Genomic DNA, 19434 nt, shown 5'->3' with positions numbered 1-19434 from the left:
AGCTGTTTGTTGACGTTAACATAGTTATTCTTAATTCCTAGCTATTATTGTAAATAAATCGTGTAAAGGCAAATAAGGATAAATTTAATTTATATTTTACGTTTTATGAAACTTAAATAGTGAATATAATGTCCAATTATCAAGAAATTGTAAACTTAAACGTAGGTGGTACCAGGTATTTAGATACAACTTTTTTACATTAGAAAGTGTGTAACTTTGTCATGTATATAGTATGCAAATATTTTTACCGCGTATTCTAATTATATTTCTAATAATACTAAACTACGTAGTTCTAATTAACTAACAAACAACCTTCCCAATTCATATATTTCTTTAAACCAACAGTAGTTCATTTTATACGACTTTTAATAATATATTTATATTAGGTAGCTAGATTTAAAAGTTATACCCTTAAATTTCATCTCTGTTTACATTTTGTCTGCTTTCATTCATATATGACCTAGAAAATTTATTATAAGTCTTAATACACTATTAAATTTAATAATATTTGTATCTGAATTACAGATTTGCCACTTCTTGGCATACACTGACGTGGGTACCTGATACTTTTTTCACTGCATTATTGAGTGGTCGAATACCTACTGTGAGAGATGAGACTGGCGCTATATTCATAGACAGAGATCCAAAACTATTTGGCCTTATTCTGAATTTCTTGAGAACTAGAGACATAGATTTAAACAATGTCAACATAAGAGCACTGAGACATGAGTGTGATTATTTTGGTATAATGCCATTGAGCAGGAGGCTGGCTTTATGTGATGAAATGAATCATTCTTCCTGTGGAGATGTATTGTTTTATGGGTACTTACCACCACCATGTAAGTATCTTTACTATATATAGATATTTTTATTGGCTATAATATCTGATTTTAAAACTCTATATAATTTCTATATATTATCCTTACTATGTTATTCATTTATTTATTTTATTACATGTATAAATTATATAAATTAAAATATAATAAATTTCTTATTATGTTTCTTAAAAATATGGTAGTAGAAATAAGTATAGAGTTATATAAAATGAACACATGTTTTTAAAATAAAAAATGCACTGTTCCTCTTATTTTATAGTAAACACACCATTACCAAATAATAGCAATGGCAGAAATGGTAATGGATCAAGAAAAAACTCTACAGCGTCGAGCTCAGATGTTTCAACTAATAGAACTCATTCTAGAAACTCATCACTTGATCTGCGAACTGTTGGGAGGATACCATCTCAAGATCAACTAAGGTAAAGATTAACTTTATACAGAAACACTGAATGAATCCAAAATTGAAAGCTACACTAATAAAAGCTAAAATTTATATTTTTAGGATTCCATACCTCCAAAGGAAAAAACGGAACCCTTATAGAATCACTTTGTTGTCTTTCTGTTCATCTATGATAAAGAGAATCAAAACCTATAGGGTACTTTCCTTTGACCTAAAATTATGAAATTTGACAAGAATAATGTCATGTAGCACAAGAAAAGGGAAAAATCCGAATACTGTAAATTTATAGTAATTAATTAAAAAAAAATAGATGATTTTGTACAGAACAATCGTTACGCGAGTCCGACTCACACTTGAATGGCTTTTTTTATTAGTATTCCTACATGAAGAAGTATTACAAGTTTGCGCATATGAACTTTTCTAGCCTATATTGGCTAAATTATAAAAAAAAAATAGTATAAATTTTTTTATATCTGTTTTAAGATGTTTCCTTATACATTTATAAAAAATCCACATAGAAATAGACATTGTCTTTCAACAGTCTATGTTTGTTGGTTAGATAGAAATCTATGATAAATAATTTTTATTGTTAATTGTTTATTTCACAATTAAAGTATACTCATTTCATATCACTTGCAAGTGATACACCTAGTGTTGCAAGCATCTTTAAACTGTGATAACTATTTACAATGAGATAAACCATGTACAAGGCTGTTGCCTACATCTTTGTATAGAAAAAAATAAAACCTTTTAAAGCTTTTTGTTTGTTTTTTTTTTTATTTATCTACTTAAAAAAAAAACAGCAAAAATATATGCAAAGAAAAAGAATATGTATTATTTATAAAAAATTGTATGGTTTTCTTTTGTTTGTAGTCGTTGTGGCAGAGGTCATTCACGCGCCGCATCCTTAGGTAATACAGATTGCCACAAAGGGCTTCGTCCACCTGAAGGTATTGTATCTTATTATTTATTATATTATATGTTTATATTACATTCTTTATGCGATAGTTAATACAAAAAAAATTATTTCCAGTAAACACATGGGCTGAGAGCATGAAAGTTCAAATTATAAAGGCACACCATAATTGGGTAGCTGTTGCATATACACATTTCGTCACAGGATACAGGTAAGTTAATATAAATCATTTATTTATAAAAGTCTCATAAAATTAATTACTATTTTATCTTTATCTATCTTTTATTTCTATCATTTGAGTCAAATTGACCTCATTATTATACTTTTAAAGAAATGTTCTGCCATATATATTTCTGATTGAAAGTACACAACATATTTAACTATGCAATGACCCTTTATTTACATTACATACACTTTCAGATTAACCGACTCATGTGGATGGTATGTTGTTTTCCAATCACCTGTTCAAGAGTCAGTAATTGAAAGAATAGCACTGAATGCCAAAACAGGTGGTGGTGCCAACTCCAGCGGTAATAATTCCGCCGGAACAGACGTCATGCTCGGTATAGCTAGTGGACCACTCGTAAAATTATGGGCATTTTCCACACATACAGAACCCGTTAGAAGAACTTTGATTGGTGAGTGTGATATTTTTATATATAATTTGTTTCTTCCAATATTGAAAATATTTTTATGGTTAAAAATGAAAAGATAATATTCGTCAGGATAAAAATATTTCTAATTTGCCTAAAACATTTAATGATAGATATTTTAGTGGATATGGTCGCTAATCAAACACCAGCGCAAAATCTCTTAAAGTACCGCTAACTTTGTTTCCACTCTAAAAAAATTGCCGTTGTAAATAAAATATTTTCATAGAAAAAAAAAATACTAAAAAGTAATAATATTGAAAAAAAAGAACAACTGTATCTGTACCAATGGCACTACTATAATAATTACTATGTACATATCTCATATACTGTAGTGCCAATAGTATATATAGTTTGTTTTTATTGTCAAAAGTAAAATTTAAATAAAAATAAATAAATAAATTTAATATAAAAAACGTTTCTTAGAAATATTTTTTTTCAGGACTCTATTAATTTATACTAACACTAGTTTTAAAGAATATGTTAATAAACATACTGTATAAGCTACTTCCAAAATGACACAAGGAACAATCCCGAACCATTGATTCTATGTAATACACTTGAGGTCGTCACTCTATGTAGTGAGAATTATCCTACAATGCATTTTCTTATATGAAGCAAGTACTCGAAAACCTTCCTATTTGTGTAGGTACATTCAACTTAGGTGTTCGAGTAGAGCATCTACTGTTCGTGGGCCCACAATTGGTAGCGCTAAGTGGTGCTGCGAGCCGCAGCAAGGCGGGCGTATGGCACACTAGCACGCAACACTGGCAGACGCAGGACGTCGCGCACCTCACCACTTACGACACCGCCGGCTCCTTCCTGTTGCTGGGCACTGCCACTGGTGCCATAAACTATATTGGTATGTTTATACACAGGATAAAAATTACAGTAGTCCAAGGAAGTACCTATTTATATTGTGAAAAGCATTATCCTGACTGATGCTTTTTTAGATATAATATGGGTATTGTTTATAGCGGCTAAATTGAAATACAGGTGATGAAATTGATCTTTTGCGGTCGGAATTCTTTTATAATTAATAAATTAGACTTGTAGGCCCACCTCCTATTAGCGGCGATACTTACAGGGGGAATTTTTTAATGCTCTTTATTTCTTGTTGTTAAATAATCGCAAAACACATTCAAAACCTTGCAATATTAATAAACTAAGTAATGTAAATATTTGTTTTATTCTAGACATGCAAAAGTTTCCACTCCGGATGAAGGATAATGATTTACTTGTCACTCAGTTATACAAGGATCCAAATCAAGAACCTATTACTGCGATATCTGTGTACCTGACACCGAAAACGAGTAAGATTTATATAAATACATAAATATTATTTTGTTTTTAAGAAAAATATTTGTTTCAGCATAACATTTGTCCCACACATTGACTTAACAAATATAAAAAAAATATATAGCCTATGAACAAAACAGAAAATAAAAATGCTAATTTTAAAATAAAGAAATAAATAGTGTGTTTTGGAGTGCCTCGACCTATTAATTTTTTTTATGTAATATAACATTATATTTTTACTAGATCTATGCGGTAACTGGATCGAGATCGCATACGGGACTAGGTATGGATCAGTACGCGTGATCGTACAACACCCAGAGACGGTCGGCCACGGGCCACAACTCTTCCAGACCTTCACCGTACACCAGAGTCCTATTACGAAAGTATGTATGAAATACAATTGTTATGCAAATATAATTATTAATTACTGTATAATTGAAAAATTTTCAAAGAGGGAGTGGTTCTAATTGCACAATAATTACAATTGATATGATTTTAATTTTTGTATATTACTTCATTTGTGGGTAGTTAATGCTATGTAATATGCCCATAGATATTTATTTATTTTATTTATAAGAGGCAATTAATTAATTTCGAAGTGTCCCTATACATATGTATATAATGGGAAATTAACGAACTTCGATAATTGTTTCGACATCCCTTAAAGACTTCTGGATGAAGTCGAAACAATTTTTGGAAACGATAAAACACACTGAGTTCGTTAATTTTCCGTTACATATGTAAATAAACACTTTGAAATTAATTAATTAATATAATAATTTCCCGTTATATATGAATATGGACATAAAAAATTAAAATAAGTTTTAAAAATAAAACGCGTCTTCCGATTTGGTTTGTATGTAAAAATCTCATTATGGTTACAATTATCACAGATAATATAATACTATCAATTACTTATAAGAATATTTTTTACTCAAACTGAATTATAAACGTTTTTGAGTAAGCATGTATTTTTTATAATTCTATCGGAAGATATAAAATTTTCTTAGGTATTTAAATATAAAATTATAATATCTGTAGCTATGAATTATGAGAACTATTTTGGAATTCAATTATAATTTTCGAGATCAGTAACAAAATGATCTGAACGAAAAGATAATACGTACGTGCACATTGGAAACAGGTTTCCTTGTCAGAGAACTACTTGATCTCGGTATGCAGCGAGTACAACCACGTGCGGTCGTGGCGCGTGACGCGGTTCCGTGGCATGATCTCCACGCAGCCCGGCACCACGCCCGAGGCCGCCTTCAAAGTGCTTGCGCTCGAGGCACCCACTGCGCAGGCGCACAACGACTGTGGTCAGTGGCCATCGCTTCATATTACTAGTTTATTTAGGAAAATATCAACTCTAAGTTGATATTTTCCTCGTACTGATGATACATAATGATGAATGTAAACCAATACTACTTTTTTTAAGCAAAGAACGTTATTTTTTATAAATTGTACTGTTTTGAATTAACTTTGTTTTTTTTTTTTTTATATATACAGGGCCTTACGGCGAACAAGACGAAGAACAAATATTCATACAAAAAATAGTTCCTGACAGTGATACGTTATTTGTTCGATTGGCTTCCAACGGCAAGAGGTATGATATTCTTAAACAGTAACAGTTACACTCGAGTCAGTATTAGTATTACAATAACTATGTATCATTCCCTTTAGTGTACTGCATATATTGCTACATGGTTTGCGCTAAATGATTATTCATGAATATATACTGTTAAATTTTCATATATGAAAATATATTACTATTTCTACTCTTTTCATACCGTATTACGCCATAGCAACGCTATTCACAAAATTGATTATCCCTTTGTCTACCACAATTTAAAAGAAAAATAATATCGTTTATTAATGAAATATTCACAGGGTATGCACGATCCAATCTGTGGACGGGTCGGCAGTGTCGTGTTTCGTGGTGGCAGAATGCGAGGGTGCGCTGCGGCCACGTCGGCTACTTCTCGCGGGTCATCGATCTGGCGCTACGCAGATGTGGGATCTCACCGCGCCCATCGACCGTGCCACCAAACCAGCCGCACCAGCCCCCACCGGCGGAGGTCAGTACTTACACTTGTGGCTCGATTCTCATGAAAACAAACTGTTCGAATATCGTTGAAGTTGAAAATTGTCATAAGTCCTATCCAAAGTTTGTATTGACTGCTGAGTTTTTATATACTCAACTGTTATCCGTCAAAATACAATTGAATCCCAATAGATCTCTAATAAAAAAATTTCACCCAAGGAGAAGGTGAAGAATCTCCGTACGCGGACGGAGGCCCTAGTCCCGACGAGCTGGTCCGACTACTGTCAACGTGCGACCTAGACGCGTCGCCTGCGCCTGCGCAGCCTGCAGCGCCCGTTCCACATTCACCCAACCGACCGCTGGCGCCATGAACCCCGCCCGCCTCTGCAGTACCGCCCTTCTTATGCGGTTCGATGCTCTCTATCTGTTCGCTCTTCGTCTAATAAACGTTGCACGTAACACACAGGACGCGTGTAATCGATTCTGAAGCACCACCCTATTTGATAATTTTGCTAGACTACAAAAACAAAATATTTTACCTGAAATTTATCATAAAAAATTAAAGTGTCTTTATTATTTATAAATACGATCGGTTAAAGAAGTAATCGATTATAACTGATTTAGTGATCGATTAATCGGTTAAATTTTATTTATTTCAGTTCTTTAAATTATAATTTTGCTGAGTTTTCATGTTAGAGAAAGGATTCAGAAATATCAGACTGAACTCCAATATTGTTTATCTAATTGCCATGCTTAATAAAACCTTGGCAACCTTTTTATCGAAATTAAGTGCATAAAATGTACAAATCGTTTATATATGTTAGTGATGTAAATTATTGTTTTATATTTTTCATCTTTAAATTACTACTTCCATAAAATGATGTCAAAATTGTTAAGTATGTCAACTCAAAAAGCTATTAGAGCGCATATCTTAAGATATCGCTTTTTATCCAAATGAAGAAGCATGATGCAGGTGACATTTTACCATTATGTATCTGCAAATGTCGACGGATACTTCCAGATCTTCTAATATTATATATCTTACTAATATAAATGTTTTGTAACGATTGTTACATGTTTGTTATTCAATTGTGCTAAATCAACTGACTGGAATTACCCAAAATTTGGTATTCGAACAGACCATATCGTAGATTAACGCAAGATACTTTTTGATCCTAATCCCTTCAAAGCTGCGACTTACAGCTAATATAAAATATATGTGAATTTAATAGTCTATTCACTGCGTGACCAACGCACATGTTAGAACGAACAAAAAGTAGTGGTGTCTCTGTCTAGGGTGCAAATTCACTGCACCTCTTGAACCTAATGATGAAATAAATTATTTAAATCTGTATTTAAAAAAGAAAATATAATGTATAAGAGTATATTTTATTTTTGATTATGATATTTTAAGATATTATTTAGCACTGTAATAATTTATGAAATGTGGGAAATATTGGCTTTTCGAAATAATGCCGAACATTTTAAATAAATACGGCGTATGAAGACTGATTTCATTTATAAGCTCAATCATTATTTTCTTATATTGATCAAATTCTCATGAAATCGTTTATTTTTTCAAATTAGATATTACTATAAATTATATACTTATCTGTTAATAATTCTGGTATATAGATGGATGAATGCAAGGACGTAGTGAGGATTTTATGCGGAAGGAAGGGGGAGTAGAAACAAGAGAAATAATATGTCTACTACATAAACTTAAAAATACATATTTCACAATCCAAAAATGCACATAAAATCGTATACTCAACTACAATCAGCCACCCCTCCTCCTCATTCTTCAATTGGCTGTAACGTGGCTACGAGCATTAACGAAAATATGTAAAGCCATATACATGTGAATGGTAAACTTTTCGTTACATCACGTATTGCTAAGTTGCAATCAACATGGTGCTGGCATATTCGGCAACTTATCGAAAACATAATGATAAATATACAGGGTAAAATTGAAATAATTAGCATCAATTTGAAGAAGTGTTATACCAGTGAATCTTAAGATTTTCACTAAAGAAACGTGAATCTTAAAGGCAAAAAATTTCGGCCTCCCATAGTAACACTTTTATAACATAAAAGCGTTACTATGGGAAGAATGTATTATGCATGAAACGTACAAAAGTTTTTGTCATTTTTAAATGTTTAACTCACAAAATTACTACTGGAATATATAACACGAGTAGATTATTGGTTTTACGTACCACTAATAATTTGATTTCACCTGTATATAGCAATTTATTTAAGTGATAAACATCATCTTGCCATGAGATGCAAAATTATTGCCATTATTTAATTTATCGCCAACCTATAAATTAAAACAAAAGTATAAATCTCATAAAATGACTTTTAAACTTCTTTCCACATCAAGTTAAAATCTAATATCTTATTAATATATTTAATAATGACGATTGTATAAAGATGAATTAAAAATCCATACTAAGTGCTAACAATCACCAGCATCGACAGAATATTGACCAACTTTTGCTGAACAAAAGTTTACCATAATTACGTGGCTCGAATCTTAGTTGTTAACATTTATAATAGACGTAATTTATTGTTGTTGTTATAGTAAAATATTGCATTAATGTGTTATTTTTTCATCTAAATATAGAAAGCTTATGTAGGTATTCTAAGATAAAATCTAATATAGTTGATCTTAATGTCTCTAAAGAAACCAAATATACTTTGAGATTTCAATTATATACTATCATATTGATGTTAGGAAATTTTACAATTAAAATACTTTGCCACCAGGTTCCCGTTAATGAGACACTCATTGTGAAGCAAATCTTATGATCACCTTTTAATTTTAAATTGCCTTTCGTAGCATCATATAAGTATTTTGGATATTAGAAGAAAGATTTAGAATAATATATGTAATCAGAACACGAATTGTTTATTTTTTCCTAAAATTGATATGTAATGACGATATATATGTTAGGATAAAAGCCCGTACATTAGTAAATTTTGGAGTTTACCAACACGAGTTGGCAAATGTAAGGATTTTATAAAAAAAAAAAGATCATTTTTGGGGCTTTCACCAAATTAAACTTCTGACCACGAATACGAGCATCACGCACGCTATGGTAGGTTGGATAATTGTTTGTTTTGTAATTAATATATTGTACAACTATTGTTTTCATTAACGTAAAAACTTTGTATTAAAATCATGAATCTTGCGATACAACCCTTGAGCCTAGTGCTAGTTGTTTAAGTGTTATTTTGACCAAGTGTGTAAAATGAATTAATAAATTTACTGATGAAACCTAAGATTTACCATTGTATGGGATTTTACAGTAACATACACTTTTATAATGTAATAATAAAATCAGGTTGTTTAAGTATTCAGAAAAACGACTGTTTCATGTTGTCGAGTGGTAGACATTGATTTTATATTATTTTTTTTATACCACTGAGGTGGCAAACAAGCATACGGCCCACCTGATGGCAAGCGGTTACCGTAACCTATGAACACCTGCAATACTAGAGGTATTACGCGTGCGTTGCCGACCCTGAAGAAACCCCTTTTGATGAAGCAGGCAGGGAGCTCATTCCACAACCTGAGTGTTCGTGGGAGGAAACATCTCTGAAATCGCGCAGTACGCGACCATTGAGGCTGTAGGATATGAGGATGAACTCCCTGTCGATGGCGAGCCGTACGATGGTAGAAAGTGGCTGTGGGCATCATATTGAACAATTCCTCTGAGCACAATCCATTGTACAGGCGATAGAACACGCAGAGTTCATTTAATAAAGTTCAAATTTTGGTTTCATTTTAGAGACTTATATTTTCAATTCAAATTTTATTGTTTTCTCATTTTATATTTATATGGAATACATGAATTGGTGTATCTATCTGTGGTTTGTATACAAAACTATAGTTTTGTCATAAGCCTTTGCATATGTATAGTCTAAATTTTGTATATATTACGAAGCAAATAAACTATTTACAGATTTTGTTTTTTTGTTTTATTGGATCAAATTTAAACTTCAAACTCATTACTGGAGACAGGAAATATTCTCTAAAATAATCATACACACATCAACCTCGCACAAAAAATAAAATTTGCCGTGTGTGTACGTAAATTCAATATTAAAATATCACATTTACATGCAAGTCTATAAATTACAAGACGTACGAATAGAATAATCATAATCGAATATATTTACTTTCTTTATTTTTTGGGTTTATTAATAGCGTTCATAATTTAAAATAAATAGTCACAAATAATTTAAAAATCGTTTACTGTTAAAACACTTAAATCTATAAACTGACCACAAATGTTGTTTAATTACTGTAATACTAATTACGTTACTACATGTAAGTAATAGATTTAGTAGATATTACGCAATTGTAGTAGGTATCTATTAACACAACCAGTGATAACACATGAAGGTACAAGTGTTGCGGCACCATGATTTATGATTCGAATTACAGACGTAGCCTAACATACGCACACGACATACAATATTATCACTTTAGGACAATTTATTCTTTCAGAACACATAATGCTACTTAATACTTTTTTTTTTTATAATATTACATTTAAATTCGATCAAAATTTATATTGAATTTAGAAATTAACAACCCAATAAAAAATCTGTAAACATTTTTAATTTCCAACACTTTACTATTACCTAGTATGATATATTATCTATGCTAGCATTTTCCATGTGACATGAAAAGATATTTAAGAGTTGTCCTAAGTTAATACTTATGTTAATGTTTGTAGACAAGCGAAAAATGTTTCTATTCCCTAATAATTTAAGGAATAGAACCATTTTTCGCTTGTCTACAAACATTAGAGTTCCCTAAACCTGTTTCTAAAATTAAAATTTTAGTTTGATATCACAACGAAATCTCTATTGTACATTAATAATAGATTTAAATTAAAATTATTATAAATTTAGTTTATGGTGGTTCATAAAATGAACTTGTTCATAAGGAGATCCTATGTAGGGTTAAGGAAAAGAGACAAATTATAAGAACTATTGAGGTCAAAAGGGGAAAAATATTAGGAGACTTGATACTACACGACAAACTTATGAAATTTATAATAGAAAGTAAGAGAAGGAAGGAGGAAAAAAGGGAGACCAAGACAAAGTTACTTCAGGTAGATAAAGGAAAAAGTTGGTATTGTGTCGTATCAAGAGATGAAGAGACTCGCTGAAAATCGCATAGTGAGTGGCAAAAGTCCCACCGTCAAGAGCGCAGCTCTTAAATAGGATAGATAGAGGTTCATAAAATAAACTTCAAATCAAAATATTAATTTTAGAGAAAGATATAGAGAATGTTACCACAGAAATATTAATATACAATTATAAAATTGAAAATTAATTTCCATTTTTAAAAAAATTTCCACTGTTTTTTAAAAACTGAACCTACTTTAATAACAACACAGATAATATAATACTATTAATAGTTACGACTTCCACGAGTGGGGGCAGTTATAGAATTGGCCCCGTCTATTTCCTAATTATAAAACAACACAAGTGGTGCCAGATAATAATACAAATTGTTGTGATCTATATATTAGCTTCATAACTATCACATAAATAATTTAATAAATCAATCATAGTAACAATAAAACAATACAGCAATTGACTAGTGAGGCATCTTTTACAACGTACTCATTTTGGACCCTGTCAAAATTATTAACATATTTACTAGTATGTACGTACAATCCATATGGCACATAACATTTAAACTTATTTTGAATACTTATTTAATAATTAGGTATTATTACAATTATAGAAACATGGACCACACATTTATACACAACACATATTTAGTACAGAAACACTAAAATTCACAAAAAATTATGGATAACAAGAAAAATGTTTAACTCTTTGAGTGCGTACCTCAGTCACTTTTTCATGGCATGGATGGCATGTTTTCGTTTGTTTCACATGTTTCATTCAGTGATGGCATATTTAATACAATTCTAATACAATGAAAATGTTTACGCAATCTAAGTTAGTCAAGTTTCCATGCGAGGTTATCATTTACAAAAAAAAATGCACATGACAACATATTAAAAATAGTCACTTGGAAAATTAAAATACTATGCAAAAGTATGGACCTTGGCAGGGGTGAATTGGCCGCTATCCCTCGGATTAATTTCATTTTAAAGAAATAATAATACTAAACATAATAAAATTGAAAGCAGACATTTTATTCTAAACACTAAGTGTTCTTCTACCTTGTTTTGCCATATTCATATTGAGTATAAAAATCACCCTTATACATATACACAACAATATACTCAAAGTTCCATTAAGTGCCGACAATTATTACTAAATATTATAATAATGACTAAAATCTTATGACACACCAAAATAGGGGGGAAAGGGATTGTTAGTGATGAGGTTTAATGACCCCATTGCTAGCTATATACCCTATCAGGTCGACCTCCATGAAAATTTCCCTTTAAAACATGTTGGGTAATTCCTGATGGATTCATTACGATGGACAAACTGACCTGCTTTCATCCTTCCCCTATCATCTCTCAATGGTGTCCCGCTAGTGTATAGCGCGTATAGCGCGGGCGGGGTTGCCATTCGTTTATCATACATAAAAAAGGACACCACAGTATTTTCTTATTTTTTTTTTATTATAATTTGAATAGATAATGACAATACTACCCCAATACTCTATGATAATATAATACTCAAAACAAGATCTATTCTACAAAAATACACAGGACGAAAAAAGGCGGGCGGTTAAAGGAACATATCTGAAATACAGTTATAATGTTTGAATAGTCTTATTTTTTAATAAGAAAACATTTTTATTTCAGCTAAATTTGCTAGAATCAATATTTATGACACTTTCTACCACCACCCGCTTTTATTATCAACCTGTAATTAGAAATTTATTATGTTCATTGCATTTCTAAAATGTTAAAGGTACTTTATTCAAAATTGTTAACTTGAATTCGTTCGAGCCGAAGATCGTGCTCAGTCGCGTGCCTTGAAAGAAGTCAATGACCAGCAGTGGATTGCAGTAAGCTGATTATAATAATGATGACAAACTAAATTTACTTTTAGGAGTGTATTAAAATAAAAAAATAAATGTAATTAGGTAACATTCAATTAAGATAAAACATGATGATATTACATTTAATACTCAAAGTATAATACAAATAAATACTTTGTAATTATATTACATGAAAGAAATTAATCATTGCAAATCTGCTGTGCATTTTTAAGTACACTATCTAGATGGGACAAATATTGTTAGGTCCAGTACTGAAATAGGAAATTACCTACTACTTGCTATTCATTATATAATTTAGAACGTTTCTATGAATTTAATTCTTATATTCATTAATTTAAATGTGTCATTATTACTTTAATTATTATTATCGTACAAAATCGAAATAAAAAATAAACAAAATAGAAATAGTCTTCTATAAAAATTCGTACCTGTACCTACGAGTATTTTAGTTACTTATTATAAAATATTAGATGACAATTATATCATCATGTTATTAGACTATTTTTTTTTTATTTCGATAGTGAGAACTCGTCAGGGGAATTGCGTGTTAAGGCTCTGTAGGTAAGTGGCAAGCGAATCCATCGATGGAATCGTTATCGCTAACGAGTCCATGAGATAGAATGAGATAGCGACATTCGATGTTACACTCCAACTTATTTATTTAAGGGGAAGGAGGGGACAAATACATCAGGACCTGATCCTTCTAAGTAGCGCTCATATGAAACCGTACCCTAGGGAAGCCTAGGGTATGGGTTCATTTTACCACAATGAATATATGCCCAGAATTCACTGACTTAACATCACAATTCATTACAAGAGGCGCAAATTTATGCCTGAATCGGAAATTAACGGATCTTAACGGAATAGATCAAGAACTGAATAACCCAAAATGTAAATCCTTTGATAATCGGTTTTAATGCGACCAGTTTTCGTCCACCTCGACAACAGAAAGTTCAGTGCAAAAAATTAAATTCGACGTTACGAATATAATGGTCATCAAAGGTTTAGTCAGCGGTTCATGATGCCTCTTAAATGCAGAACGTGTTCTCAGGACGGTGATACGGTAAAATTAATTTATCGATATCTTTATAATTATTCTATTTACAGTTAAGTCGGTATTTATTTCTGACTATTCGATGTTAAATGTGTTCTATTTATATATGGAAACTTCGTTAATTTTTGTGGTATTTATATGTATATATTAAATGTTACAATAATTGTTTATTCCCCTAATAAAATTAAATTAAAATAATCATAGATCAGTCGATTTATAATTTAATTACTTAGTCAAGCGTTATTGAAGCAAAAAGTATTGAAAAATATTTTTATTATTACCATACTCGTATTTATATGTTTTTTAATTTAAAGATCGAAATCGGAGGATTGAATACAGAAGCAGATTAAGACTTTCTTATATTGCGTATAGTTATTTTTAACTTTTTTATTTGAGAAGTCACAATTGAACGATGCTAAAGTTTGTAATAGAGTACTATCTAATTTGTATGTAATCTGACTCAAAAAAACTGCACAAGACAATGCGACATGCGCGGCGAGCAGCGCCGCACTTTTATGCGTGTCAATCGTCTTAATTTCTAGCACTAAATTAATATCCATGTTATTTTCTTTCACTTACATGTCATATCTGCTACAATAATAAGAGGGCTTAGGATGATGAATCATTAAGTGAAAACAAAAATTCAATAACCATCTAAAAGGTGGAAATCATCAAATATCTATAAAATAGGTAACACTTTAAACAACATGCATTGAGGAACGGTGTACATTATTATACATTTTCCATTCAAAGACCAAATAACAAAGGTCGCGTCAAACTTACTATTATTATATTTAAACTAAGCGATATTAAAAATGTAACTAGAAAATGTTCAAGTCAAATTCAAGTTTCCCAATATAACCTGTTATCATATATGTTAGGACTAGTAATAGGTACGAGCATGACACACCATAAAGCAAGTCCTAGAAGGAAGCAGCAAACAATCAGCACTCGTTGCAGCGGCGGATACAGCATTACCGCTCCGAAATTGGGGAAACCCATGTGATTACAGAATATATGAGCAGTCAGCGGGGCGACGAAATGACCTGAAATATGTAGTTACCAATTAGTGAACCTTATTTAAAATTCCATCATTGTGTAATTTATATTATACCTGCTGAGTCGACAAACTTTGTTTTGCTCATTACCGCCACCTACCGGTATTTTTGTTCGCGAAATGAACCGTCATTTGGCATAAGATCGTCAACCACTCGAACTGTTCGACGCTTTGTGGAGTCAAGGGTGAGGAGTTGATATTGAGGAGCTCATGCTCAAAAATGTGAGCAGTACTCTATATGTGAGAAAATTGGGGATTTATAAAGCAGGAGTCTATGCTGAGGAGTGAAATACTCTTTCGTTTTATTCAAGACCCCAAATTTCTTAGAAGCCAGTTCCACTTTTTCTTCCAAATGACCCCTGAACCTTGAACGTCGCTCGAAATATTTAGTACAAGAGCCCTGATCCTGAAACTTAGGTGACACGACAAATGGGGCTTTCTTTGCAGTAAATGCACAGACCTGTGTATTAAAAGGGTTGACCACGTTGTAAAATTACATTGTAACATAACCATTAAGTTTTAGCCTAATTTTAGAGGAAATAAACAAAACTCTAGGACAGTAAGAGAACCAAAAACCAACCTAACAAACCTATAATGTAATGAATAAACATTCAGTCATATTACATTAAGACTCAACATTTATTTGCCATGATAGCTTCATTTTTAAAGTTCTGCAGCTCAAAAGGAAAAATGGAACCCTAACAGGATAATTTGTTGCCTGCATATCAAAACCCTTTTTTTTTTTTTCAGGAATGCATGGAGGTATTAAGCTAAAATTGCTAAAAGGACAAAGCAATTTGATTGCAGAAATACAGACTATAGCATATATTTTGACATTCATTTATACAGGGGAATCAAAACCAACAGACTTAGAACCATGAAATTTTGAAAAAAGCAATATTGTACAGCACCAATGTTAATCCAAAAATCATAAATTTGTTACATCTATAACTATACATAACTTAAATCATAGTTTTTTTTATAATGAATTTTATAAGGTGGAGAATTCCTCTAGTTTGCTGTGTAGCTTGCACTTTGTCTTTTGTAAGAAGATAGCAAGACACTGCTTTAATTTCATAATTCTTTAAAATTAGAGAATTATAAATATAAAAAATAATAATAATATAAATATTAACTCACCTGTTCTCAAAAACAAATATGCTGAATAAGCACCAAATAGACTTGTATATGTAAATTGGAATGCTGAAAAGAATAAGACATAAAATATATTAATTAATAGCTACTCATTCTGTAAAAAAAAGGACTGGAGTCTGATGTTCTCAAGATTATATGCCAACACAAATTTCTGAATATTTTTAATTGATAAGAATCATTTAAAGAATGATTTGTTATATGTTTTGTGCTTTGTATTCATTTAAGCATTCATTATTGTCATCATGTATTATATCTCTTTATTACAAGTGAATTCATCTATGTGATCAGAATATTTAATTGACCAGGATAAATAGTGCCCCATGTCCTTCTCTATCTCAAATTGTTTGCTAAATTTCATGAAAATTCTTTGAACTGTTATTGAATAAGAAACATTCACAAACATTATGTGATACTAATATTAGTATATTACATAATATATAATATTAATACACCTAACTAATTATAGTTAAGATTTATGAAATATTGTCTAATAACACATACAAGCACTACTTAAGTTTTTTCATTATTAACCAGTTTTTTGAAATCATTGTTCCAGATAGTCATGAGAAAATATTGATGAAAAATGAGAAAAAATGACTTAAGAATAAGGATTCTTAAGTCATTATTTCAATTTATATGTTATATTATATTAATAAAAAAAGTCAGCTTAATATAATTATAGCTTACATGATACCATCAGTGCCGCTTTAAATTCATATCCAACCTTTATTTGCTCAAGCATATGATGAAAATGTGCTGAAAATAAAAGTGAGAATCTATTATTGAATCGGTTTTATATTCAAAACATTTAATTTTATTTCATTTACCAGCTGCTAGTATTCTTTTTTATTATTAAACTTAAGCATATTTGACCTCATTCTCACCTAATGTTAAGTAATGACATGGTCTAACATGAAGCATGCAAACTAAATAATGTACAGTCTTGTTTGGTAATAAACACACCTGAATTGCTAAGCAATTTAATATATTACCAAACTAAAGGTAATTAATTTTAATAAAAAAATAATTAGTCCATACAAAATTTTAATCCAAATTACACCCATCTCTGGGCTACAGATATAATTATTACTCACATGCCATTTTATATTCTTCTTAAATTAATTGTATAATTGTCATACATACCTATTCCAAATAGCAATGGTCCTACAAATACTGCAGTAATTGGCTCCAAGCATTGTAGAAGTAATGGCATCATACATGCTCGAAATACCCATTCTTCACTTAATGGTGCCATTAAATGGTTCCTCACCCATAACAAGTCTTGCCAGTTCGACCACCAATACACTGGTTCTGAAGTAGGAACAAAATTTATTTAATTGTTAAAACTGCCTAAAATTACAAACACAGTAAAAAAGAAAATTATTTTCCTTTATTACAACTATGTGTACTTCATTATAAAGCAAATATAAGTAAATATTTATAATAATTCACCTGTATATAGTTTCCACATTCCAGATAAATATTGCATACACAATGGACCCATAAATAAGACAATGGTTAGGAAGAGTGGAACAAATGATGCCGAGATCAGTCCAGATAATCTAAGCCCCAAATGTTCATACATATCACCTTTACTTAAAGTTTCTTCCGTAAGAAAATATCGGGTAAAAAAAGGTGCTAGCAGCATCATACAAAAAACACTAAAGAATCTTCTTTTGATAGTTGATGGATGATCTCTAAAAGTAATATTAAACTAAATTAATTCGTACATTAAAACAAATGAGACGAAAACTGTATAAACAATAATAGATAAATACTCTAATAAGATTCTTATTACTACCTGCTCAATTTAGTCCTCCATATATATAAACTAGCAACATACGACATTGTCAAAAATACACAAGCCACTACGGAAACCATACACGAATTTTGTTCTATAAAATTAGTTAGAAACATGGTTAATAGCTCTAAAATTTTATTAAATTAATAGTAATGCAAATTACAAGCGAATCATAAATAAATATTTTATTTTACAAAACTCTAATTCTTAAAAGATTTAACCAAATGTCAAGCATAATACAGTTGACAATTGACAGTGACATTATCAACTTTGAAGGATTTCTTCAAAATAGATTAAGAATTAGAAAGAAAATTATAACTGCGAATTCCGAATGCCCTATGCGCATAATACAATTATACAGGCGAATTAGAGTCGCTATAGTGTGCAGCGGCAGGTAGTGCAATGCCGTGTTCGTGATATTATCGCTGCAGAGGGCTTTCCGAGGCTACGTCTTCCTAATTTCGCGCTGCACTTATCCCGACAAAAAGACTAACGGATCTCCATGAAGCGACAGGAGTTGGTGGAGGATAGTTCTCGATGAATTTGTCTACCATTGCAGCATGCTCGACATCCGCAGTCGGGTTTTTTTTCATGGATGATAATGGATGGATGTAGCAGCTGGTATCTCATTAAAAGTCTTCCGCATTAGGGTCGACCGGGCTGCAGCTTCCATGGCATTCTGCATAGAGACTGACAGGTCTCTTGCAAGTTGTTCGACATCAGACGACATTGTTACTACCGCCTTGGGTGTGTTGCTATGCATCGAGTCTCTGAATGTGCCTCAGTTGATAGCGCGGGGCCGGCGGCATCTGAAGTATCGGGGTCTCCGGGATGGTCATGCATACGGGCATATGATCAGATTGGATGTCCTCGAGAAGGACTTCCTGCGTCATTTGGCTGTCCAATCCCTTGAAGAATGGCGATGTCCAGCACGTCTGGTTGGTTATCAACATCGTAGGAATAATGAGTTTGAACCTCGAGTCCTTGGATGGTGATATCCAATCTCTCAACTATTTCTAGGAATAATCTATCATGGTGTCGTGTGCTTGCAGTTTCAGTCTCTTGTGGCAATGGTGGGTAACGGCGAGTCGAAGATGGTCTCGATGTTAGCCGCCACGATCCGAATGTTCGATGGTTTGCATACTGCAAACACGCGTAGAGCGCTTCTGTTGATGCATAATACGACCCCGAGTGCATACGT

At 31.7% G+C, this 19434-nt stretch overlaps 2 protein-coding genes across 2 annotated transcripts; one reads left to right on the top strand and one right to left on the bottom strand.

Annotated features, from left to right (window-relative positions):
- The first annotated feature begins 5 nt into the window (after positions 1-5).
- Positions 6-10123, top strand: LOC113519684 (BTB/POZ domain-containing protein KCTD3). The gene is made up of 13 exons (XM_052900734.1): positions 6-175; positions 526-839; positions 1096-1258; positions 2113-2189; positions 2273-2366; positions 2576-2793; positions 3455-3667; positions 4002-4118; positions 4348-4487; positions 5249-5423; positions 5614-5710; positions 5995-6182; positions 6368-10123. The coding sequence occupies exons 1-13, from the start codon at positions 129-131 to the stop codon at positions 6517-6519; spliced, it is 1995 nt and encodes a 664-aa protein (XP_052756694.1). The 5' UTR covers positions 6-128; the 3' UTR covers positions 6520-10123.
- A 271-nt stretch (positions 10124-10394) lies between these two features.
- LOC113519725 (CAAX prenyl protease 2) lies at positions 10395-18460 on the bottom strand. The gene is made up of 6 exons (XM_026904904.3): positions 18234-18460; positions 17885-18129; positions 17576-17743; positions 17120-17188; positions 16418-16480; positions 10395-15266 (listed from the first exon to the last, which is right to left on the bottom strand). The coding sequence occupies exons 1-6, from the start codon at positions 18347-18349 to the stop codon at positions 15064-15066; spliced, it is 864 nt and encodes a 287-aa protein (XP_026760705.2). The 5' UTR covers positions 18350-18460; the 3' UTR covers positions 10395-15063.
- Between the last annotated feature and the right edge of the window lie 974 nt (positions 18461-19434).

The sequence above is a fragment of the Galleria mellonella genome, unplaced genomic scaffold (genome assembly GCF_026898425.1).
Source record: "Galleria mellonella isolate WM207_F2 unplaced genomic scaffold, CSIRO_AGI_GalMel_v1 utg65, whole genome shotgun sequence".
Taxonomy (NCBI): domain Eukaryota; kingdom Metazoa; phylum Arthropoda; class Insecta; order Lepidoptera; family Pyralidae; genus Galleria; species Galleria mellonella.
Note: the sequence above shows the minus strand (reverse complement) of the source record. Positions and strands in the feature narration are given on the sequence as shown.